At 59.7% G+C, this 22,773-nt stretch overlaps 2 protein-coding genes across 5 annotated transcripts; one reads left to right on the top strand and one right to left on the bottom strand.

Moving 5' to 3' along the window:
- Window positions 1–5,354: 5,354 nt before the first annotated feature.
- On the top strand, window positions 5,355–9,288 carry NEIL1 (nei like DNA glycosylase 1; the record flags this gene model as incomplete). The annotated part of the gene is made up of 7 exons (XM_084240117.1): window positions 5,355–5,788; window positions 7,362–7,481; window positions 7,572–7,635; window positions 7,884–7,983; window positions 8,370–8,497; window positions 8,843–8,870; window positions 9,035–9,288. 7 exons carry the CDS (start codon window positions 5,355–5,357, stop codon window positions 9,286–9,288), a joined length of 1,128 nt encoding a protein of 375 aa, XP_084096243.1.
- A 1,037-nt stretch (window positions 9,289–10,325) lies between these two features.
- On the bottom strand, window positions 10,326–21,656 carry MAN2C1 (mannosidase alpha class 2C member 1; the record flags this gene model as incomplete). Of its 4 annotated transcripts, none has more annotated exons than XM_084239452.1 (26): window positions 10,326–10,551; window positions 10,631–10,740; window positions 10,824–10,972; window positions 11,112–11,191; window positions 11,292–11,401; window positions 11,735–11,878; window positions 11,982–12,138; window positions 12,225–12,329; window positions 12,570–12,738; window positions 12,845–12,943; window positions 13,123–13,278; window positions 13,397–13,482; window positions 13,572–13,693; window positions 14,020–14,143; window positions 14,474–14,619; window positions 14,700–14,795; window positions 15,016–15,132; window positions 15,252–15,344; window positions 15,728–15,838; window positions 16,018–16,124; window positions 17,236–17,425; window positions 17,693–17,870; window positions 19,542–19,612; window positions 20,686–20,809; window positions 21,270–21,395; window positions 21,556–21,656. In XM_084239452.1, 26 exons carry the CDS (start codon window positions 21,654–21,656, stop codon window positions 10,425–10,427), a joined length of 3,198 nt encoding a protein of 1,065 aa, XP_084095578.1. In that variant the 3' UTR covers window positions 10,326–10,424. The 4 variants fall into 4 exon arrangements, with proteins under 4 accessions (XP_084095578.1, XP_084095579.1, XP_084095580.1 ...); XM_084239453.1 differs by having other exon boundaries at window positions 10,631–10,722; window positions 10,785–10,972; window positions 12,570–12,664; window positions 12,833–12,930; XM_084239454.1 differs by having other exon boundaries at window positions 12,570–12,664; window positions 12,833–12,930.
- Window positions 21,657–22,773: the final 1,117 nt, after the last annotated feature.

Below are 22,773 nucleotides of genomic sequence, written 5' to 3'. Positions count from 1 at the left end.
CTCCCCATGAAAGGCGCTTGTTAACAGTTTCATGAGCAGGCAGAATAAACAGGTGTGACGGAATGTGTGTGAGGGCTTCTTTTGGGGCTCAGATCAAAGGGTTGTAGGAGACAGGAAGTGACATATGGACCTCCCTGGCCTATCACTCATTTACTCTTCTCAGCTGCTGATGGAGGCAGGTCAGGGGTAAGGTGAACTTAGAACCAAAATAAAACCAAAAATAAAACCTTTCTCTGTAGAGAGGAAAGTTAGGGTTCTGTTTCCCAGTTCAGTCTTGCTCTTGCCTCTGTCCTCTCTCTGCTGGCCTTGTGCTTAGGCTGGCAGTAACTGGAGGCAAAAGCCCTGACTTCCTGACTCCTTTCTGAAGAGAGAAGGGCCCATGGCAAGAGAAGTGGGGTTATGAATGCTCATGTCCACCCCCCAGTTGCTGAGATGGTATTTGGAGGTGCTGCCTTTGGGAGGTGTCAGGTGTAGGTGAATTCATGAGAGTTGGACCCTTGTAATGGGGCAGCAGACCGCCCCAAGGGGAGCCTTCCCTTCTTGCTGGCCGTAAGGAGGTGCAGTCTCCCTTTCCCCACTGGCTGTGTATCAGAGACGCCTGCTAGAGAGAAGATTTAAATAAAGTCCAGTTTCAAAAACAATACCCCACCTGCCTAGCATTCAGACAAAAACCATTTGTCATTCCAAGAACCAAGAAAATCTCAACTTGCATGCGAAGAGACAATGGAGGTCACTACCAACAGGACTCTGTTCTCTGCTAAGAACTTTAAAGCAGCCATCATAAAAAATGCTTGATGTCTCAGTAAAAAAGACGATACAAAGAACTGGATGGAAATTTTAGAACTGGAAACTACAATAATCGATGTTAAAAAAAGGTCAACAAATTGCGTGAACCTGAAGATAGACTAATAGAAATGACCTAATCTGAACAAGAGAGAAAATAATGGAAAAAAACACAAGACAACCAAAATGAAAATGCATACATTATGCAAAAATAAAAAATGATGTAAGAATTATATAAAATAATTTATTAAAAAAAAAACACAAGACCGTCCAGAGGACCTGTAGGCCTATAACAGAACATCCAATATTCATGTCCTGGAAAAGGGTGAGACAGAAAAGTTATTTGAATAAATAGTGGCTAAGAATTTCCCCAACATGGTAAAAGACAAACCTAGAGAGTTTAGAAGCTCAGTGAACCCCCAAGAGAGAAATCTGTGCCAGGATACATCAATATGAACTTCTGAAAACATAACAGAAACTACAGAGTAATGTTGAAAGCAGCAAAGAGAAATGACCACTAACCTTCAGGGAGAAAACAATTTGAATGATACTGGATTTCTCATCAAAAAGCAGAGAGGCCAGAAGAAGAAAGTACAACATTTTCAAGGCCCCAAAAGAAAAGTCAACCAACCAAGAATTCTGTATTCAGCAAAAATTACCCCAAGAATAAAGGGGAGGGGCCTCCCTGGTGGTGCAGGGGTTAAAGTCTGCACTGTGAAGCTGTCCACAGCCTCTGCAGCACAAGTTTGATCCCCAGCCAGGGAGATACCCACATGGCGCAGCAGACCTCTCCTGTCCTGCTGCCCGCTGCTCCCCTCAGCAGTGTATTTCAGTAGATCTGCCTGTTCTGTTCCCCACTCTGTCTCTGGTGAAGCCTGTCACCCCCCCGCACCTCCGGCCTACACCCCAGTTCTTATATGCAGAAATAAAAATAAATCTTTTTAAAAAATAAAGAGGAGACTTAAGACATATTCAGGTGAAGGATAACAGAATTTGTCACCATAAGACCTAGCCTGGGGAGCTAATGATCCAAGAGTCTTGGAGGAAGAACAATGGAAAGAGAAAAACACAGATAGAGTAGACGTCTTTCAAAGGACTTCAAATTTTCGTTTGACTATTGAACCAAAACTTACAACTACTGAATGCTTTTCAGTGTGTGCTGAGGAAATATTTCAGGTCATTGTGAACAAGAGAGGATGAAGGGAGGGCGCGTGTTTACAGTCACTCAAGCTGATGGTGAAGCGGCCACAGCAGCCAAGGCCGGGCGCGGGGTTCATGATGTGCCGCCCAGGGCGGGCGTCCATGGCCGGAGATGCAGCCCGCTCAGAGCCGGGTCAGCTAAGGCATGAGGACGGCTAATAACTAAAAAGGAATCCACAGAAGAAACACACAGCGGCAAGGAAAGCCCTCCTCTCAGCAAACGCTCGTCAGCGCGTCTCCCAGGAGTCGCCCCGGGCTGCCGCGCACCCCGGGCCTCCCCTCGCCCTCGGGCAACACGGCGCTGTCCGAGCGCCTCCGGCGGGCCGGGTTGGCGCAGCCCCAGGCCGCGCTCCGCAAGCAGGAGGGGAGGGGAGGGGGCAGAACACCCCCAAGTTTGCCACAGGAAAGAGGCCGTAAAAGAAAACCTCTCCCCAAAACTAATCCGTCCTCATCTGTCACCGTCGGATGTTACTGCGCTTGTTGAGTCAGAAATTTATAAATACTGAGATTTTTTTTTTAAAGATTTATTTATTTATTTATTTATTTATACAAGCACTGGGTACAGTCAGAAGCGCGGGAGGGTGAGAGAATTCACCAGAGCCAGAGCGGGGAGCAGAGCAGGCAGAAGGACCGAAGTACACTGCTGAGGGGAGCAGCGGGCGGCAGGAGAGGTCTGCGCGCCATGTGGGACCCTCCTCCGGTGGCCGGGGAGCAGCCGGGGATCGAACCGGCGCCGCAGAGGCCGCGGGCAGCTTCGCAACCCAGCGCTCAACCGCTGCGCCACCGGGGAGGCCAAATGCTGAGATTTTTAATCAGTATTTAGGGACAATCAAGCAGCCCCGGCCGCGGAGCTGCAGGAGGCTGTGGAGGGTTCCAGCCCACGCGGGAGGCCGGGGGGGGGGGGCACCCGCGCTTCCCGCCCCGCAGCTCCGCGGGCCCCGCCAGGGCTCGCCAAGGGCGCCTGAGGCGCGGCCGCGGCGGGAAGCCCGGCGCTCTGGCGCTCGAGAGCAGCGCGGGTGGGCCCAGGGCCCCGCCGCCGCGCGGGGAGAGACGCGGGGCGTCCCCCGGAGCCGCCGCGCCCGGCAGCGGGAGGCACGAGGACGAGCGTGGCCGGGGGGCGCCTCGGCCTCACGGAGGGCGGCACCGCGGGGCCGGCGGGCGCTGGCGACGGAGGCGACCCCCTCGGCGGGGACGGTCGCGCGCGCCTGGGGCGCCTCCTGCGCACCCACCACCCTGGAGGCGGGGACCACGGCACGGCGCGCCCCAGACACCGCTGGGCGGGCGCGAGGCGAGGAGCGCCCCGTTCCCAGGCGAGGTCCGGTGTCGGTCCCGCTGAGTGGGGAGTGGATCGGGGTGTGCCCAGGAGGTGACCCTGAAAATGCACAGCCACGCCTTGCGATCCCTTCCCGGGCATCGGGAACACTAGAGAGAACAACTTAATGGCACCTGAGGAGAGCTCCAGGGGCCCCCGAATGCGAGAGGACACCCCCAGGGACGGGCTTCGGCGGTTCATGAAACCCAAAAAGCGGAGCGCGGACGGCCCCACGCCGTCAGGAGGGGACCCCTCCCGCCCCCCGCTCCCCTCAGCGGGGCCCTTCAGGGGATGCGCCCGTTCTGCCCCCCGCGCCGCCTCTGGGGGACCCTCGCACCCCCGCACTCTGGCCTGTCCCCCGGTTCTTGTATAAATAAAAATAAAAAATAAGAAAACGACAAGACACGAATTCCGCATGACTGGACTCTGCTTGGAGCAACCGAAAAGGGCATCTGGGAGCCCTGAGGGGGTCGCGGCTGCCGGGGGGGCCCCGCGGCTGCTGGCAGTGGGTGTTTACGGGGCGCCGCGGCTCGGGGGGCGGGGGGGTGTTTAGGGGGCGCGCGGCGGCATCAGGGAGATGTCCAGCTCCTGACACAGGTGAGGAGGCGGGGAGCAGCGCAGTACGTGGGGGCAAACGACACCCGGGCTGAAGGGCGAGCTCCCCACAGAGGCCTCCGGGGCACCCCCGGCCTCGCCCCGCGCCCGGCACCCCCCGGCGCAGCCTCCGGCTCCTCGCGAGGCCCGGCCCGCGCCCCGGAGCCCGCCCCCCGCCCCCCGCCCCCCGCCCCGGGGGCGGCTTCCGCGAGCCGTTCGCTCGGGCTCGGCCTCCTGCCCGCGGCGCGTCTGCTCACCCGGCGGAACCGCGGCCCGGCCGCAGGTCCCCGGGGCCCTCTGCACCTGCACGCGCGGCTTCCGCCGGGGCGCCCTCCTCGCGCCGGGGCGCCCTCCTCGCGCCGGGGCGCCCTCCCCGCGCCGGGGCGCCCTCCCCGCGCCGGGCCGAGCCCCGCTCCCGGCGTGCCCCTCGCGGCCGCCCCGCCCCGTCCGGCAGGAAGCCTCGGCGCGGGGCGCGGGGAGGCGCGGGGAGGCGCGGGGGGCGCGGGCTGAGGGCGCGTCTTGCCGGCAGGCGGCTGAAGGGAGCCGGGGTTCAGCACCCACAGGCCGCGGCGCGGGGCAGGCCGGGCGGGGCGCCCCCCTCGCGGCATCGGGGACCGACCCCCGCCGTCTCCGGAGCAGCTGCGCGCTCGGCGCAGGCCCTGGCGGCGCGCGGGGCGCGGGAAGAGGTGGGTGCAGGGCAGCCCTGGCGGAGGCCGACCCCGACTTCTAGGGGAAGGAGGAAATGGACTCCGCTCTGGGCCGGGGGAGAGGGCGAAGGGGAGAGGCTGCAACCCCGGGGCGGGTGTCCTCGCCCCCTACACCCTGGCCCGGCCGCTCGCCCCGCCCCGGCCCGCGCACCCTCGGCGCACCTCGGCCTGGAGTCGCGGCCCCCGGGCGGCTCCCCGCCGGGCTGAGCGCGCCCAGAGGTGTCTTGCGGGCTCCGCTCCCCGCAGAGTAGGGCCCCCCTCGGTCAGTGTCGGGGGAGGAGGCCCCTCCAGGCTGGGGAGGGCGCGGGGCGAGGAGCCGACAGCCTCCCCCGCGGGGCGGGAGGGGCGTGGGGGGCGCAGCAGGCATCAGGCCCCCCGGGTGGCGGGACTGGCAGGAGAAGAGAAAATGTGTGTGTGTCGGGGCGCGGGGGGCTGGGCCTGAGATAGGACGGTCAGCGCCTCTGCCCAGCGCCCGCGGCCAGACGGGGCCAGACGGGGCCAGACGGGAGGAGGTGGGAGCCGGGAGCGGCCGGTGTGCGGGAGCCTGACTTTACTCCAAGAGCTGCAGGTCTGGGGGAAGCCTCGGCGCTCCCTCCCCACCTGCGCTCAGGTGCTCTGGGCTTCTCCCGGTGTCCAGGCCCTCAGATGCCCCCGTCCACTCCCGCTGACCGGGGGCCTTCTCAGGCATCTCTCCTCCCTCACGAGGTGCCCACCGGCCCCCCCTGGGTCATCTCCCCCACCCCCCGCCCCCCTGCAGGATGCCCGAGGGCCCGGAGCTGCACCTGGCCAGCCACTTTGTGAACCAGGCCTGCGAGGGACTGGTGTTCAGCGGGCGTGTGGAGAAGTCCCTGGTCAGCCGCAACCCCGAGGTGCCCTTTGAGAGCAGCGCCTACCGCATCGCCGCCTCAGCCCGGGGCAAAGAGCTGCGCCTGACGCTGAGCCCCGAGCCGGGCGCGCAGCCCCCGCGGGAACCCCTGGCCGTGGTCTTCCGCTTCGGCATGTCTGGCTCCTTCCAGCTGGCGCCCAGTGATGCGCTGCCCCCCCATGCCCACCTGCGCTTTTACACGGCCCCGCCTGGCCCCCGGCAGGCCCTGTGCTTCGTGGACATCCGCCGCTTCGGCCGCTGGGAGGTCGGGGGCGAGTGGCAGCCAGGCCGAGGGCCATGCGTCTTGCTGGAGTATGAGCAGTTCAGGTAGGGCCAGCCCTGGGCATGGTGGACAGTCCTGGGTTCTGGGCTGACTGGGTCAGTGCCTCGTTGGCCAGAGGCATGTCCTAGCCCCGTGCTGGCCTCAGCCCCTTCCTCTCAGGCCGGACGATAACCTTCTCCGGGGACAGCCCCTGAGCAAGTGAATATGGAAACTCAAAACTGATGTGGGAGAAGAGAGGGGGGCACCAAGAGAAGGGTGGGTAGGCATGCCCAAGGGCACAGGGCCAGGCGGCATCAGCTGGGCCCCCCCAACACCCACACTGCTGCTGAGCACCCTCAGGAGGCCGAGAAGAAAGGAACTGCTTTAGGGGGCAGGAAGGGCTTTTGTGGTCTCCCACATGCTGCCTGCCCACTGGTCTGTGTCCTGGGGCCTGCCGGGGGGAGGGGTGAAAGGCCCATCCGGGCTATGATGCAGGCCACAGAAGGTGGCAGGTGTTAGCCACTACTTTCCTCTAAAGAGGAAATCTCTGAAATTGGTGCCAGGCTCTGATTTGGCGCTGGGGGTACAGATGGCTGTGGGCCCTGATGGCACAGCACCAAGTTCAGGTAGGGAGAGAGGACAGGGAAACCAACTAGGTAAATTCAAATAGACAGAAGCCTGCAGAAGAACACAAGCAGCAGAGATGGCCTTCGCTGGGGATGGGGTGGGGGTGTTAGGAATAGTTCTAGCGGACAGTCACATGCAAAGTCCTGCAGCGGGCTTGGCAAGCCCTCCCTTGGGGAGAGGTGTCTGGGGTTGGCCGTAGGAGACTCAGTCGTCCCCCTGGGGTGTCCCTGGGGCACAGAAAGCACTGGCTCCTGGCCTTCCCAGGCATGACTCCCAAGAGCTCACGCCTGCCCCACCCCCACCGGAAAGTAGCTGTGTGGTCTGGCTTCGCTGCACCTCACTTTGCTGGGGAGCCATGCCCCAGGCTTACCGTGCCGGCTGGCTCTACGCTTCCTCGAGCACAGTGAGCATTTCACCTTTTCCTGGCCCTACAGCTGGGCAGCCAGGTGGGATCTGACTACCCAGGCTATCCTTCTGCTCTTACCTTTACCCCTAAACTGTGTCTGGCCCCCATCTCCTGTCTCACTGTAGTCCTTTCCACAAAGGAACAAGATGCATTTCCTCTTTCTGGTGGTGAGAAGCTCTTGGAAGTGGGGTACGGGCTTGTGGGGTGTTCACAGCCCCTCCCTACACCTGCTGCACAGAGCCCGTCCCTGCCTCCCCAAAGATCGAGAAGCCCTTCACAGGGATGCCAGCCTGCAGGCACACCTGAGGACCTTGATCACTTTGTTCTTGGGGGGTGCCGGGGACTTGGGGGACATGAACACGACCACATACACAGCCTTCTCTTTCCTCCAACACGTTTTTGATATTTTCCACCTTTTGTAATAAACTGAAATCCCGCGCCATCGCCACGCCACGGAGAGGAGAGCAGCTCCCGAGGACAACGCGGCAGTGAGGCTGGGAAGCGCAAACTAGAAAGCCCCTTGCCTCCTGCCGGCCCAGCCCCCAGCCCCCAGCCCCCAGCCCCCGCTGGGTGGGACAGGCCTCCCATGCCCTGTGTCTCTCCAGGGAGAACGTGTTAAGACACCTGGCAGACAAGGCCTTTGACCGGCCCATCTGTGAGGCCCTCTTGGACCAGAGGTTCTTCAATGGCATTGGCAACTACCTGCGGGCAGAGATCCTGTTCCGGTCAGTAGGCCGGCCACGGGTCCAAGGGCCAGGGGCTCGGTGTGCCCACACTCCCCTCTGCTTAGCACGGCCCCCTCTCCCACCCACCAGTCTGAGGATACCCCCATTCGAGAAGGCTCGCACGGTCCTGGAGGCGCTGCAGCAGCGCAGGCTGGTGAGCGCGCGGGGGTGGTGCGCACAAAGGCACAAAGGCAAGCGTGGGGATGGGCCAGGTGGTCTCCAGCTCAGCCCTAGAGGCCCTCTCTCGGCTGCGCCTTGCGTGTGCTGGGCGGGACGGGGGAGTAGCAATGAGCAGTCTGCGTCCCGCCCAGCTTAGAAGGGGTTTGCTCCCCAGGGGCAGCTGCTCTCCCAGGGGCCCTGCCTCACGCGGACAGTCAGGTTCTGCCCCTGCTCCTCCTCCAGAACCCGGAGCTGACCCTAAGCCAGAAGATCAGGGTCAAGCTGCAGAATCCGGACCTGCTGGAGCTGTGCCACTTGGTCCCCAAGGAAGTGGTCCAGCTGGGTGAGGCCCGGGGATAAGACGGCCGACTGTGCTCGGCCCGTCCTGCTGCTGGCCCGCTCTGGGCCTGCTGCCCGCCAGAGGATGCAAGTTAGTCAACCAGCGGTTGCTAAATAGACGGGCCTCCTCACTGCCGGCGGCCACGTCTCCCACGCCGCCCGCGAGCCGGCCAGGGCAAGGGCTCCTCCCCACCGCTCCAGGATGGAAAAGCCGCGGGTCCGCGCGGGAAAGGCGCCAGTCTGGGTCACGGCTGGGGGAGGGAGGGCCATGGCCCCCTGACTCTGTCCATCAGCTTGTGCCGCTGAGGTCTGGGCCAGGTCGGACCGGGCTCCCCCTCCTCCCAGCCTGAGTCTGCCCTCTGACCTCCGCCCCGTTCCTCTGTCCCGTAGGGGGCAAAGGCTACGGGCCGGAGAGCGGAGAGGAAGACTTTGCTGCCTTTCGGGCCTGGCTGCGGTGCTACGGCGTGCAGGGCATGAGCTCCCTGCGGGACCGGCACGGCCGCACCATCTGGTTCCAGGTTTGGGCCCCACAGTTCACACAGGCAGACACAGACCCGAGTCCCAGCAGGCAGGAGCTGGGTTCTCCCCAGAGCAGACCTTAAGATCTCCCAGGGCCTGTGCAGGCCCCCAAGGGTGCCACTGTTGCTGAGCATAGCCTGTCCTATGCTGCTCCCCTTCTGGGTCCCAGGGTCCCAGCTAGAGGGCATCCTGTGTGTGTGGGCTGGACCTGAGGGGTGCGGCGAGGCTTCCTAGGGGAGCAGCTACAGGCATCTGAGAGGGCAAGTGTGAGCTCTGCCTCTCCAGGTTAAAGTGCCCCTGCCTCAAGCCAGGTTGATTCTTGAATTCTCCGCATTCCATTTTAGGGGGATCCTGGACCCCTGGCACCCAAAGGTAAGCTACTCCTTATGCTATGAGCTAAGCAAGCAGAAAGGACTTGGTGCCTGCAGGGTCCATCACTCCCACCCTGGGAGTCGTCCCAAAGCGGGAGAGCGGGAGTCTGCAGAAAGGGGGCTGAGGCCGTCATACCCTCCAGCCCCCAAGTCGGTGTTCTGCAGGGGGCAAGTCTTACAAGAAGAAATCCAAGGGAGTGAAGCAGGGTCCTGAAGACACGAGTGAGGTAGGTGCTCTGCTCCCTACTCCTGCACTCTCTCCGGCGCTGGCCGAACCTACCAGATCAGGCTTTAGGGCAGCCACCTTGACAAAGGCGACACAACGGTGGGTCCTAGCCAACCCGGGACCCGCCAAGTGCCTCAGAGACTCACGTCTCCTTCATGCAGGCGCCGAGCAAGGGGCCTTCCAGGACACGTAGGGCACGGAAAGCCCTTCCACCCGGGCAAACTGCAGCCCAGCAGCCCAAGGAGACCAGCCTCCAACAGGATCCAGAAACCCCGCCAACCCCCAAAAAAGGGAAGAAGAGGAGGGGGCGAGCAGCAACTTCTGGTGGCTCTCCCTCCTCACGCTCCTCTGGGGCCCTGCAGGAGAGGGAGGGTGGCCGTGCAGGTGGGGCGGCTGAGTGGACAAAGGGGGCGAGGGAAGCTCTGGCGTTGGTACGCAGACTGGGTCTGAGCCGCACCTTCTGCTCTGCTCACAGGTCGCCGCAGGCCCCGAAAGACCAAGGCTGACTCCCCATCTTTGGAGCCGGGGGGACCTTAGCCTCTTAGCAAGGGCTCTCCTAGCTTGCCGCCTCCCCTCCCGCTGCCTTGCTCTGGAGTTGGGGGACCGTGTGGCTTCCTTGCCACCGCAGCATCTACTGAAGGGTGACCCTGGCGCTCTGGCTGCTCCCTGCATAACAATGTTTTTAACTGTACCTCACTTTTCCCATTTTTAAAGGCTCCTGTGAAGATTTTTTTTTTTTTTTTTTAAATAAACTGATACGCTTGAAATCCTTGGCCCTTTTCGGACTGGCTGGGATGGCCAAGTTGGGAGGGCCTGCTGCAAGGCCACCTGCTCCCTATCCTGTCCCCAAGGCCCTGGCTCTCAGAGAGTCTCCTCTGCAGGACAGTCCCTCAGAAGAAGTGCGGAAATGCTGGTCCAGGCGCCACAGCTCCCCCAGTGCAGGGCCCTCAGGGCCTGTGGCTGCCCTGGAGCTTGGCTCTGACTAGTTAGTGAGCCTCCGCTAGCAGGCCAGCCAGAACCCACCCTCCTGGTGCCCTCCCCAACCCCAGGCACTCTGCCTGCAACTCGACTCTCGTCATCAGCTTGTGGTTGCAGGTCTCTCGTGGGGCTGCAGCCCAGCCCCTGCAAACACAGATAGCCTTCAATATGGCCTGCCCTCAAGGAGGAAAAGCCTTCCCTGGAAGCCCAACACGGGGCCCTGAGGGGAGCAAGTGGGACCACCAGTACGGCTCCTGAGCCAGGATTTATTGTGCAAGAGGCGAGTCAGCCTTGGTTCCTGAGGGGAAGAACAAAATACAAAATCCAGTAACAAACTCCCACCTCAGGGACTCAGTTGGGTGGGGGCTGCAGAACGAGCATGAGTGACCGCACTTGGAAGGGAGTGAAGGTGAGCTTCAGGCGGGCGTCCTGCAGTGGCAGGTGGCCAGCAGGGAGACGCTGCTCCAGAAGGCTGCAGCTAGGGAAAAGGAAGAGGGGCTGTGAGGGTGCCAAGAGGGCAGGACCCCCACACCACCCATGCCCCACACCCTACTCACAGGAAGGCCTCCTGAACTGGCAGGGATGTGTGCAGCCAGCAGTCCACATGGCTGCCGTGGGCCTCATAGAGCCTCAGCACCAGCGTGCGGCCCTGGGGGCTGGTCTCGGCCTGAAGAGAGACGGGCGGTGGGTGGGCTGGACCCAAGCCAGGACATCGGCCGCCACCCCGGGCGCAGCCCCCAAGCCCCTTGCCTGCTTCACTGTCTCCAGCACGACTGCTGGTGAGGACACCGAGAAGGCACTCCAGGTGGTGGCTGGCGCCCGGCCCGGGGCGGGCAGAGCCAACAAGGGGAAGTTGAGGCTGTAGGCAGCTTGGATAACGCCAGCATCTTGGAAGGAGCCTGAGTGTGGCAGGAAGGGACACAGGGTGGAAAATGGAGGTGGGGGTGCCACGCTGCTGCTGTGCGTTCCCCACTGACTGCTGTGGAAGTCCAGGCTCAGAGAAGGGCCGAGGGGTAGGGGCAGGGAGCTGGTACTCGCCCTTGTGTGGCATCAGCGCGTAGGTGAACTCGTGGCGTCCCATGTCAGCAGTGGCATCGGGGGCTTTTGATGCCCGCAAGCTGGAGTTGAGAGGCCAAGAATGAGCAGGGCTGCTGGAGTCCTGGTCAGACCCAGGAACACTGGTGCCCCACGCTAGCCCCCGGAGGACACCCCACGCACAGCGAGAGGCTGAGGACGTTGCCTTGCACGGATGAGCCATACTTGCAGTCATTGAGCAGGGCCAGCCCAAAGCCATGCTCTGACAGATCCATCCAGCGGTGGGCCCATACCTGGAGGACAGAGCCAGACCTGCTGTGGCCCCACCCCCTCGGCTCCAGAGCTCCTGACACTCGCGTGAGAACAAGCCCCAGGACCGTGAACTCCAGCTTTCCCTGCAGGAGGACCCGGGCCCACCTCCCGCCCTACTTAGCTTCTCACCCACAAAATGGGGAAAACTACTTCCCCCACCGAATGGGCATGGGCAGCAAACTAAACACAAAGCATTTAGCATAATGCCCGGCACACACCGTAGTGACCTTCCTCCCCCTCCTCACCCCACACCACAGTAGCCTCTCCCCAGCCAGGGAGGATTCCATTACCACCACCCCTCACCCACGTCAGACCTCAAAACGAGCCCAGTCCCAAGAGGTGTTGTAGTGGGTGGGTCGCTGCAGATGTCCAAACTGGACCTCGTAGGTGGCCTGGGGGCTCCGCACGCGGGCAGGGAATTCCACCTTCAGGAACTTGTGGGACTCGTGCCAGTGCACCTGAGGCGGGGTGTGAGGTGAGGGAGACACACACGGTGCTAGAGTTGGCCCCTCCTCACCAGCCATACCCAGGGAAGACGCCCAACACCCCGCCCCCCACTACCTCCGTGTGGAAGCGGACATAAGGGCAGCCAACATCCAGCACCACCTCCTGACTGAGCCGACTGTTGGGGCTGATCTGCAGCAGGAACAAGGCGCTGCCCCTCACACCACCCTCAGTGCCCACCGCCAGGGTCCCTGCCTGGCCCAGCACCGTCTTCCTGTGGGACAGGGATGGGAGCACTGAGCCAGGGTAGGCTTGTGGGGAAGACCCAAAGCGTGCTCGCCTCCAGCGGCCTCCGCGCACCGCGTCTCCAGGTGGTAGTCCATGACATCCCACGCGTCCCAGTACAGGGGGATGTCATCGAACAGCACAAACTGGTTCCCCACAGCGCCCTCGGCAATGGCCTCCCTGGAAGGACAAGGAGGTGTGTGTGACCTCAGTCTCTCCAGCCACTTGGGACAGGAGAGCTGTGGGGTGAGTGGATCCTGGGGACAAGGGATTCCCAGCGCAGCCTGCCCTGCTCCCCATGCGGGTCCCAACCAAGAGTCATCGGCTGCTGCTGTGGGCAGATGTTTGGTCAGAAGACAGAGGGAACCGGGCTTGGGGGCCACTCGCAGAGCACTGGGAGAGACTAGGAAGGGCTGGCACCTGCCAGAAGCCACCAGCACCAGGGATGTCAGTCGGCCAGTGGGGTCCAGTTTCACCCGGATGATGCCATTGTCCAGAGTCACAGAACCGTCACTCTTGATGGGAGGGAACTTGAGGTGAGTCTGCAGGGGCTTCTTCCCAACAGCCCTCCTCCCAGCCCTAGCCCCACCTCACCACTGGTTCCAGGCTGGCAGGCCCAGAAACCCCATGCCAGTAGGACAGCCCAAGACCGCACCTGCCTCCCAGGGTGTGCCAGCACTCACCTCCTGTACCACGAACACAGGCTGCTGGGGTAGCAGGGGCTGCAGGGAGGTGGGGGTGGGCGCAGGAGCGTAGCCCATGCCGGGCACTGTCACCAGGGCTGGGGATGAGGCCTGGGCATCAGTGTAGCCTCCTTGACCTCCTGGGAGTCTCCTGGGGAGGGAGGGGGATACTCCTCCTCCTCCCCCACAGCCTGGGGTACACCAGGCAGAGATCCCCAGGGAAAGGTCCCCAACCCCTGGTGTGGCCTTGCTCCCTCCTGCTACAAGAGACAGTCGTCCCCAGCTCATACCTAAGCTGTGGGCCCCGCCTGGCTTGGGCAAGGCCAGCACTTCGGTGCGCTTCCACGGCAGCGTGTTGACGATGAGGAGGCCTCCGGGACCCGGCTCCCCAGCACACAGGGCTGCGGCTGCAGTGCCTAGGAGTGCATTGCCCTGGGAACGGATGTCTGAGGAGAGACTGGCTGGTCATGCGTGGCGATGGGTGTGGGATGACCCGAGTGTGCCACAAGGGGCACTCTGGGCTTGGCCCCAGGTATCAGAGAGCAGCAGGAATGGCAACCTCACCTTCATAGTGGCCCATGGCTTCCTCTGCCACCAGCTGGATGCAGCTTCCAGTCACCACATCATGGAACTGGTTCAAGAGCAGCAGCCTGCAGGAGCAAAGGGCAGGCAGGGGTGGGGAAGGCTGGAGGGCGGGAAGAATGAAGGCTGCAGGGGCAAGGTCAGGTGGGTGGCTGACCTCCAGAGGTCCCGCAACTGGGCTGCTGGGTACAGGAACTGAGCACTGCGGGTCAGAGCCAGGCTGCTGAGCAACTCCACATCGTGCAGGATCCGCTCACAGTCTCGGTTCCCCTTCTTGATCTGAGCCCAGGGTGGGGGGGATCAGTCTGGAGACTGCGCCAGCGTTAGGATACCTTCCCATGACCTCCCTTGCTCAGAACTCATGGCTCCGTAAGGCCTCCTAGATAAGCCATCTGTGGGTAACCTTCCTCTGTTCTCCTCAGCCCAGACCCCTCCTCCCTCAGAGAAGCTCAGTCCTGCCTCCTTCAGGCTCCTGACCCACTCAGCTCTCGACTTCTAAGCTTTGAGCTCCTCCTAGGAAACCAGCCTCATCCCCCCAGGTTGGGCTAGCGTCTGTCCTGAATTCCATCTCTGACCTTCTGCAGACTCCTCAGACTCCACCTGACCTGGGCATGAGTCGTGTAGGTGCCATTATGCAGCTCCAGGAAGAGCTCCCCAGCCCATGTGCACAGCCGCTCTGAGTCACTCTCCAGTGCCGAGAAGAGGCGCTCTGGGGAAGACAGCTGCACCCTGAGGGAGATGGGAAATCTGGGTCCCCCAGCCTTGGGAGGCCAGATGGCTCAGCCTTTCTCTGCACTGAGTGGACAAGGCCCAGTCCCAGCAGAAAGGAGTTGTCCCAGAAAGCTGCCTGTCCATAGAAAACCAGTACTGGGTACCCTAAGAGAGCTTCTTTTAGCTTCTTCTCAACCTTAGTTTTTCTCCCATCCAGCCCCAGTTTGGAAGTCTGGAGAAGCCACTGATCCAGAACTGGAGCAGGACAAGGTCCAGTGGAGGAACTGAGCCCAGTGTTTGAGCAGAAAGAAGGGGTCCGGCCAGGACTGCCTGCGGGCCAGGGCTGACCTGGGCAGGCCGTCCGTATTGCACAGTCGCTTCAAGCGGTCCAGCATGGTCTGGGTGGGGCCACCACCCCCATCTCCAAAGCCGAAGAGGAAGGCGCTGTGGTTGGTCCGCCCCTTGTCCCGGTTGTTGGTCACAGTCTTCAGCACCTGAACAGATGGGAGAGATCAGGACACACCAGCCTGGGACAGGACCCCCAGCTCTCTCCAGCCACCAAGTGCCTCCTTACCTCCTCCACACTGCCCTGCATCCCGTATGAGTCTCCAGGCGGGAAGTGGGCCAGCACACAGGAGCCGTCCAGCCCCTCCCAGAAAAAGGTATGGTGCTGGAGGCGGGGGGGGGGGGGGTCAGGGTGGAGCAGCGCTGGCCCGCCAGATCTGGCGCTGCCCGTACCCCTGCCCCTGAGAGCTGTGTCACCTGGAGGGGAGACAACCACCCTGGGCAGAAGCTGCAGGCTCACCCCACGACTCTAAATAAACCCGGGAAAAGTGAATGGGGCAGGAGGGCCCGGGCGCACTCCGAACCTGACCCCCAGGCCTGCTCACCGGGAAGGAGTTCACCAGGTTCCAGCTCAGTTTCTGGGTCAGGAAGTACTTGATGCCGCAGCTGCGCATGATTTGGGGGAGCTGCGCTGAGTAGCCGAACGTGTCTGGCAGCCAGAACTATGGGGGTGAAAGAGCCGCTGGGGCACAGGAACCAGGGCTCCAAGAGCCCCAGCTCCTCACCATCCAAGATCCAGTTCCTGCCCATCCACCAGCAGGAGCAGCAGCACCCAGCCTACCTCAGAGCACATCTTCCCAAACTCCTGCAGAAAGAAGTTCTGGCCCAGCAGGAACTGCCTCACCATGGCCTCTCCACTGGGAAGGTTTCCATCCTGGCAGTGAAGGGAGGGAGGCAGCTGACCCTTCAGCACCAAACGGGGAGCAGGCTGGGGCTCAGGCTGACCCCACCCCATCCAGAAGCCAGGGCCCTCTGACCCAGGGGCTCCAGCCAGCACCAAGGACCATCCATCTGTGGGAAGGAAGGTTCCCAAGACTGGGTTAGGCGAACAGCCTGTTGCAGTGCTTGAGACCGCCCTCTCCTTTGGAGACTCTGGTCTTGGGATTCCAGGGACTAATACATGCTGCCACAAAGTGGGCTGGAGGTGGGGGGCGTGAAAGGATTGTAAAGTCAGTAGCAAAGTCAAGGAGGGGCCTGGGCCATAGGAGTAAAGGCATGGAGGTATGGCTGAGGCTGAGGGGTATTGAGTGCACTCACCATCTCTACCCAGGTGCCCCCCACAGGCACAAACTGCCCACGGCCGGCAAACTCCTGGAGGCGGGCATATAGGCCAGGGTAGTGGTTCTTTACCCACTCGAGCTGCTGGGCCTGTGGACAAGACAGAGTCAGAGCTGGGTCAGGAGTGAGGAGGACCCTAGCCAGGCCCAAGTATGAGGCCCACGGGGTGACTGAGGGTGGGAAGAGCTCTGCCTCTTGGTAGAGAAGCCCTCAGAGCCTCACTCTCCACCACAGCGAGCTCCAGGTGCCCCTCTTCAGCTGTGTCTGACCTGGGAGCAGGCAAAGATGAAGTCAGGGTTCTGCTCCATGAGCTGCACCACTGTCACCCAGCTCCGAGCACATTTCCGCACAGTCTCCTTGAAGGGCCAAAGCCAGGCTAGAAAGGGAGGGGTGAAGATTGGAGGGAGAGCAGCAGGGTCCCCAGCTTCTCACAGACCTCCACCCTCACCTACCTCCGATTCCCTGAAGGCTCAGCCTGGCCTCCAGAGGGCCAGCCTAGCCCTCTTCCTATCCCCGCCCTTTCCCTGTAAAGCCCTGTGCATCCCTCCTGACCTGCCGCTTTGAATCACTCCTGCAAAGTTAGAGGATGGAGGAGGTGGGCAGCGCTATCAGGACAATTTTACAGACCCGGAAATGGGGGCCCCAAGCCCTAGAACAGTCTCACTCTAAAGTCTAGATCCCCCAAGAGGATCCTATAAGGGAAACAGGAGCTAACCCTTCCTCCACACATGCTGATGGATGTCCCAGAACAGAGGACACAGATCCCCAAGATGGAGCTGCCTGAGCCGGCACAGTGTGTGAGGCCCTCTAACTTCTCCTGCCTTTAGGACTCAGTTCCTTGCCAGCTCACACCCCACCAACACCTGGGCACAGCTGAAAACACTTGTTCTGTTTCAGAAACTTCAACTGCATCAGCATCAGTACCTTGGGGAGCTTGTTAAAAATGAGGATTTCCCATAAGCCTCAAACGAGGCAAATTCATAAGGTTCAAAACTGAACTCCTGATCCTCCCCAGGAAACCTCCAAGCATGCTTAAACCCCCATCTCAATTATTTCATCACTCCTCTCTAGGGATGTGGGCACTCTTGTCAAACTCTTATTCATTATCACTCAGTTCCAAAGGTCACCTCCTCCAAGAAGCCTCTCTTGAACATACCCAAAGCAGCTGAGCTTCCCAGTCCCCATATATTCCTTTATCACAGCACCAAGTGTGCCTGCCTACTTGTGATCATCAGTCTCTGTAATCCTACCTCCCATTATTTAGCAAAGGGCCACAGGGAACAACAGATTTATTGAAAGAATAAATGAAGCCACAGCTATCAAGCCCACAGTCCAGTTTCCTTGCCCCATTTGAGAGACGGGAAAACCGAGGTCCAAGAGAAGCAAGGCAAGAACTTGTTGATGATCATGCAGTGATTCCGGGCCACAGCCAGAATTTCAAGGGCACGCATGCCTCCCCCAGCCAGCCCAGCTAGCTGCTGCCCTACCTGTATCAATGTGGCAGTGCCCTATGGCATGGAGTGTGTGTTCACTTTCACCTCCATGCTGGCCAAAGAATCTGGACGCCAGGGCTTGGGCCACAGGGAAGGTCTCTGGCCGGGCAGGGTCACACACATTCACAATCTGGTTGGCTGTGTACAAGGCCTGGAAGCTTCGCTGGTTGTCCTCTCCAAGGCCCTGCAGCAGGATTCAGTCCCTTAATGCCCTTCTCAAGCAGGGGGGTCTCCTCAGAACTAGGCTCCAGCTGATCTTCCAAGCAGAGCACCTCCCCACCTCTTTTCCTGTTCAGTACTGTCCCCCTCCTCCTCTTACCTGTGTTGAGACACGTTCTCAACACGCAGGCGGGCAAAACACTTAACATTTTCTTTCTTCTAAGAGTCCCAATTTACCCAAGAAACCACCTCTAGAGAGACTTGATGGGGTGGGGGGGGGGGGTGTCAGTACCTTGGCCATGCCCAGCAGCAGCTCCAGATCCACCAGGAGCTTGTGGACATCCCGGTGGAAAACGGCCAGCTCAGCCCGGCTCACCTGGAACATCTTCTCGAGGTCAGGGGCTGCAATCATGCTTCCCTTCCCGGCCCCCAGGAGCCCATTGCAGGCTACTTCCACATACAGGGTCAGGCTACAAAGGTGGGGAGGCAGCCTCAGCCACAGACCAATGGAGGACGCTGGGGCCTTGGAAAGGGGCGTCCAGGAGGCATCCGGCTCACCCCTTCCCATTCACCTCCAGAATCCATCACCAGGAGGATCCCACAGTATCTTAGGGGGGTGTGTGTGTGAGAGGCTTGTGTTAGAAGTACCAGGTCAGAGGCCTCCCTTGTAGTACAAGAGGTTAAGTCTCAGCACTATGAGCAGCCACTGCACCATGAGTTCGATCCCCGGCCAGGGAGCTGACATACATGGCGCAGTAGATCTCTCCTGTCTTGCCCGCTGCTCCCCTCAGCAGTGTACTTCAGTAGATCTGCCTGTTCTGTTCCCCACTCAGTCTCTGGTGAGTCCTCTCATCCCCTGCATCTCTGGCCTGTACCCCGCTCTTGTATACATAGATAAATAAATCTTCAGAAAAAAAAAAAAAAAGAAAGAAAAGGTCACAAGTCAAACCTATGTCCTGCTGGTGAGTGTTCTAACTGGTCCAGGAAGAAAAAGTAGCCAAGTTTGGAACAGTGTGACCTGCATTGCTCTTTAACCTTTTACTTCCAAAGTTGTCTTTATAAAGCACTAACTACCTGAGTCTCAGAACCATTTCCACATATTAGAAACTTGTAGCTCCCAGCTCTGATCTTTCAAAGCAAAGATCCACAGGCAAACATGGGGGAGGCCATGCACCCGGGTGGCATGGTGGGCCCTGCTTTTTGCCTTACTCAGCAAAAAGTCAGCAAAAACAACTTCCTTAGGGAAGGCTTCCCAAGCTTCTTCCCACCCGTCTCAAGCAGGAACAGATTTCCCAGGTTAAGCTCCCAGTGTGCTCTTTTAGAGCCCTCGCCAGTTTTGTAATGACATGACAACATATGAGGCCTGCTTGCTGACAAAGACCACATCACTCACCACCGTAGTCCCAGTGTCTGGAAGCATCAGACACAAAATGTGCAATAAATGTTATAAAATACAATCATGTCTAAGAAGTTTTTAATGGTGTCATTAAAAGAGAAAAATCAGGGGCCTCCCTGGTGGCGCAGGAGTTAAGTCTCAGTGTTATCAAGCTATCGCTAGCCACTGTGGCTTGTGTATGAGTTCCATCCCCAGCCAGGGAGCTACCCACATGGCCCAGCAGACCTCTCGTCTCACCCGCTGCTCCCTTCAGCAGTGCTGGGCAGCCCTGGAAGGTCTGCTGGGCCCTGATTTTTCTTTTAATGACTCCGTTAAAAACTTCTTAGACAGTAGATCCGCCTATTTTGCTCCCCACTCTGTCTCTGTTGAATCCTCTCCCCTCCCCCCACATCTGGCCTATACCCCAGTTCTTGTATGCATAAATCTTTTAAAAAAAAAAGAGAAATCAGAATGTAAGATATCAAATACATCTCAACTAGTAAACATTATACTTGAAAGAATTCCTGAGATGAATGCTGATATTATTGGTCCTCTTTACCTGGTGGGATAATGAAATTATTTACTTTCTTGCACTTTTTGAGCACCAGGAACAAAATCCTACTTTTTGGAAACAAACTATGAGATGTGAGGATGATCCTGCAGGAGAGGTAGGGATATTTCTAAGATCACTCTGGGCCTCAGTTCTTTCTTGCCCACCAGTGGCCCCTCCCTCATAGCCCATGTGAACCAGGGCATCAGGACTCACCTTCGGAGGTCTTCTTCCCCCAGCCTATCAGTGATGACATAGCTGGTCTTCTCTCCCTCTTTGGTCAAACCCTGGTGGAGGGAGAGTCAAAGTGAAGGATTCCTCAATCCTCTGGTAAGGATTGACAAATGAGGGACCTGTGTGTCTCAACCCTTAGGGTAACTGGAGCTGTAATCAACAAATGGCACTTATTTACCAGCAGAAAAGCCCTTGGTCTTATGGGCAGGGTCCTGAGCAAGGGTCAGGAGACCCGAGTGTGGCCTCTGTGTCTCTGAATAAATATCTGAAGGAAAACTCTATGAAGTCAGGGGCAGGTTTGCCTCATTCCATTATACGCCCAGGGCTCAGCATAGAGCCTGGCCCAAAGGAGGCACTCATGAGATATCTACTAGGTCAGTGGAAGGAGGCAGGGCAGGGGAAGGTGATGAGGGGAGAAGGGGCTTGCCTTCCCTCCACACAAAAACAACAATCCTAACCCAAGACTGAGAGTTCTAGTGCAATTGGAATAGAAACTGTGTGAACCTGACCAAGTGAATTCTATATATCTCAGTCTCAATCTGTAGATGGGCATAAAGACCTACCACATAGGACTATAAAAATTAAACCTATATAGTTCGATGCATAAACAAGACAATAGTGATTATAATTATACCTGGAGAATTGGGGCTAGAATGGTAGGGAGATTCATTACTTCAGGGGAAGAGGACTTCAACGTTTACTTAGAGCAATTTAAAAAGTCCGCCCTCTAAACATGTATTATAAGCATCTAATAATATCGTAAAAACTAGTTTATTAAAAACTAAAAAGTGATATGGCCTGCAAAGCTACTAGCCTGGCACCTGACACCACTAGGGTTAATAAATTGACCTGTATTTATTATTATTGTACTTGATTAGTAACTGTTTTCAGCCTGGAATGGGAAGATGGCCCATCACTGGCAGGGGTGGTCAAGCAGCAGACTGAACCCAGCGTCACCAGTTTAACTTCCCAGTCTGGGAGGGACCAAATGCACAGGTGCCCAAGCAGCAAATTCCCCAATCGTAAAATCCTGATACCACCCTGCAGGCAGTCACTCAAACTGTGGCTTCTCCAGAGACCAGGGCTGAAATGTGCCTCCACCTGTCCCTCAGGCAGGGCGCCTCACCTGGACAGGTTCCCCATCACGCCACACCAGGCCTTCTCCATCACTTTCCCAGCGAAGGTGAACTTCCTGACCTACCCAGGCTTCTGGGATGGTCAGTTCCACCCGGAACCAACAGGTCCACCATCTGCAAGAGAGCCACTGAGATGGGCCTCGGAGTGAAAGCCCTGACGTTCTGACATACTTCCTCGGACTAAGGATCGGTGAGGGTTAAATTTATTCAGGCTTCTGCAGTGCTCCAAGGCATTCGGCTTTGATCCAAATAAAAGGAGCAAGCAAATGTGCAGCAAGATGCGAAGAATCAGGGGTGGCTTCCTGATATCCAGTGTCTGGGGGAAGGGGTCTGAGGTGGGTTGAAATTCCCTCCTTCAAGGCTGCGGGACCAGGGATGCGCGCCCTCCGCCGGCTGCCGCTCTGCCCTCAGGGGCTGTCCAGGCCGGGGCGGGCCCCCTCCTCCGGGGCTGTCCGGGCCGGGGCGGGCCTCCCTCCTCCCGGGGCTGTCCGGGCCGGGGCGGGCCCTCCGCCATCCCGCCTCCCTCCTCCCAGGGCTGTCCGGGCCGGGCCCCTCCTCCCGGGGCGGTACCCACGTGGGTCCGAAGCTGTCGCCGACCTGCGCGGGGCGGAAGGGCTGCCGAACCGCCTCCGGGTAGGGGAGCCTCTCGGGCGTCAGGAAGCTGGAGAGCGCGGCCACCGGGCAGCTGTCCCCGAAGAGCCTGGGCGGGCGGGCCGGTGGGCTCGCGCGGGCCGCCCCCCCTTCCCGCCCGGGGGAGCCGCTGGGGGACGCGCGTCCCGGCGACACCTCCCGCCCGGCTCCGCCCAGCCCCGCGCCCCGGGCCCCGCGGCGGCCTCGGGGGCCCCGGGCGCGGCCCGCACCTGCCGCGGAGGTTGCAGTCGGTGAAGTAGAGCGGCGACACGAACTTCTCCACCCGCTCCAGCGTCGTGCGCCAGTGCTTCAGGGCCGGCGCCGCCGCCATGGCCGCTCCTTCCGGAAGGGCCCGGCGCGGCCGGCTCGCCCCGCGGCTGCGACGCGAAGGTTCCGGCGCGCGGGGCGCCCTCCCGCCCGGGCCGCTTTTCTGGGGGCACCGGGGCTCGCGCGGACGCCGCGGCTCTGGACCGGGGGGCGGGAGCCCCGCTTCCAGGGCCCCCGCTTGGTCCAGATGTTGGGCCGCTGAGCAGACAGCGCGAGAAGTTGCGCCCCTAGACGCCCCGAAGTCCAGGTCAGACGCAGACCGCGAGGCGCGGGCGGGGGCGCGGCAGACCCCGGCCCCGCGCCTCGGAAGCCGGCTGCAGCCTCCCGGCGCCGGCGGGGCCTGCGCCTCGACCTCGGGAATTGGTGTCTGCTTAATGCAGAGCCAGGGCCCCAAGGACGTGTGCGGGCGAGCTGCCTGGTGGGCCAGGTGTTAAACAGGGGGGGCTCTTCGCCCCAGTCACCCCAGCTTCCTCAGCTATCATGCTGGCCTTTGGCTAAATGTCGCCCGTCACCAGAAACTGGAGGGGTTTTGATTGGAGATGGCAGATCAGTCATAGCATTCAAGACCCTGAAAGAATGAATTTTACCACAGACTGAAGAACTCGGAGAAACCATAACGCCAGAAACATCTCCACTTTCATCCTCATTGTCACCCTAAGTCCAGCACTTACAGCTTTTCCCTCCCTTCTGAGATTGCCGGGAAGCCTCCTCTACAAAATCATTGGAAGAAAAATATATACACGATGTTAGCCCTGATATTTTAATGAAAATACTGACCAAATTTACAACATTTCAAATGCAAATCACACAAAAAGGTGACCACGGAATACCAAACATGATTTTAAAATAAAGATAACTTTGCTATAATACAAGCTGGGTTTAGAGCTTGGAGCTCCAAATGTCAGAAAGCACGAGGGATAAAAATGATGCTTGTAACCACCCTGGCTGTAGGTGAAGCGCCCCCTTCTTTTGGTTGTACTGGTGGGGCTGGGGTAGTTGCCCAGAATGGTCCCAGAACTCTATTCTGACCGGTGGGCTGGTGCTCTGAATAGGAACACTGGAAGGCCAGCAACAGCGGGGCTGTCCCACCCAGGCCCCATCAACTGTCACCATTAAGATCA

Source organism: Talpa europaea (genome assembly GCF_964194135.1).
Source record: "Talpa europaea genome assembly, chromosome: 8".
NCBI lineage: Eukaryota > Metazoa > Chordata > Mammalia > Eulipotyphla > Talpidae > Talpa > Talpa europaea.
Note: the sequence above shows the minus strand (reverse complement) of the source record. Positions and strands in the feature narration are given on the sequence as shown.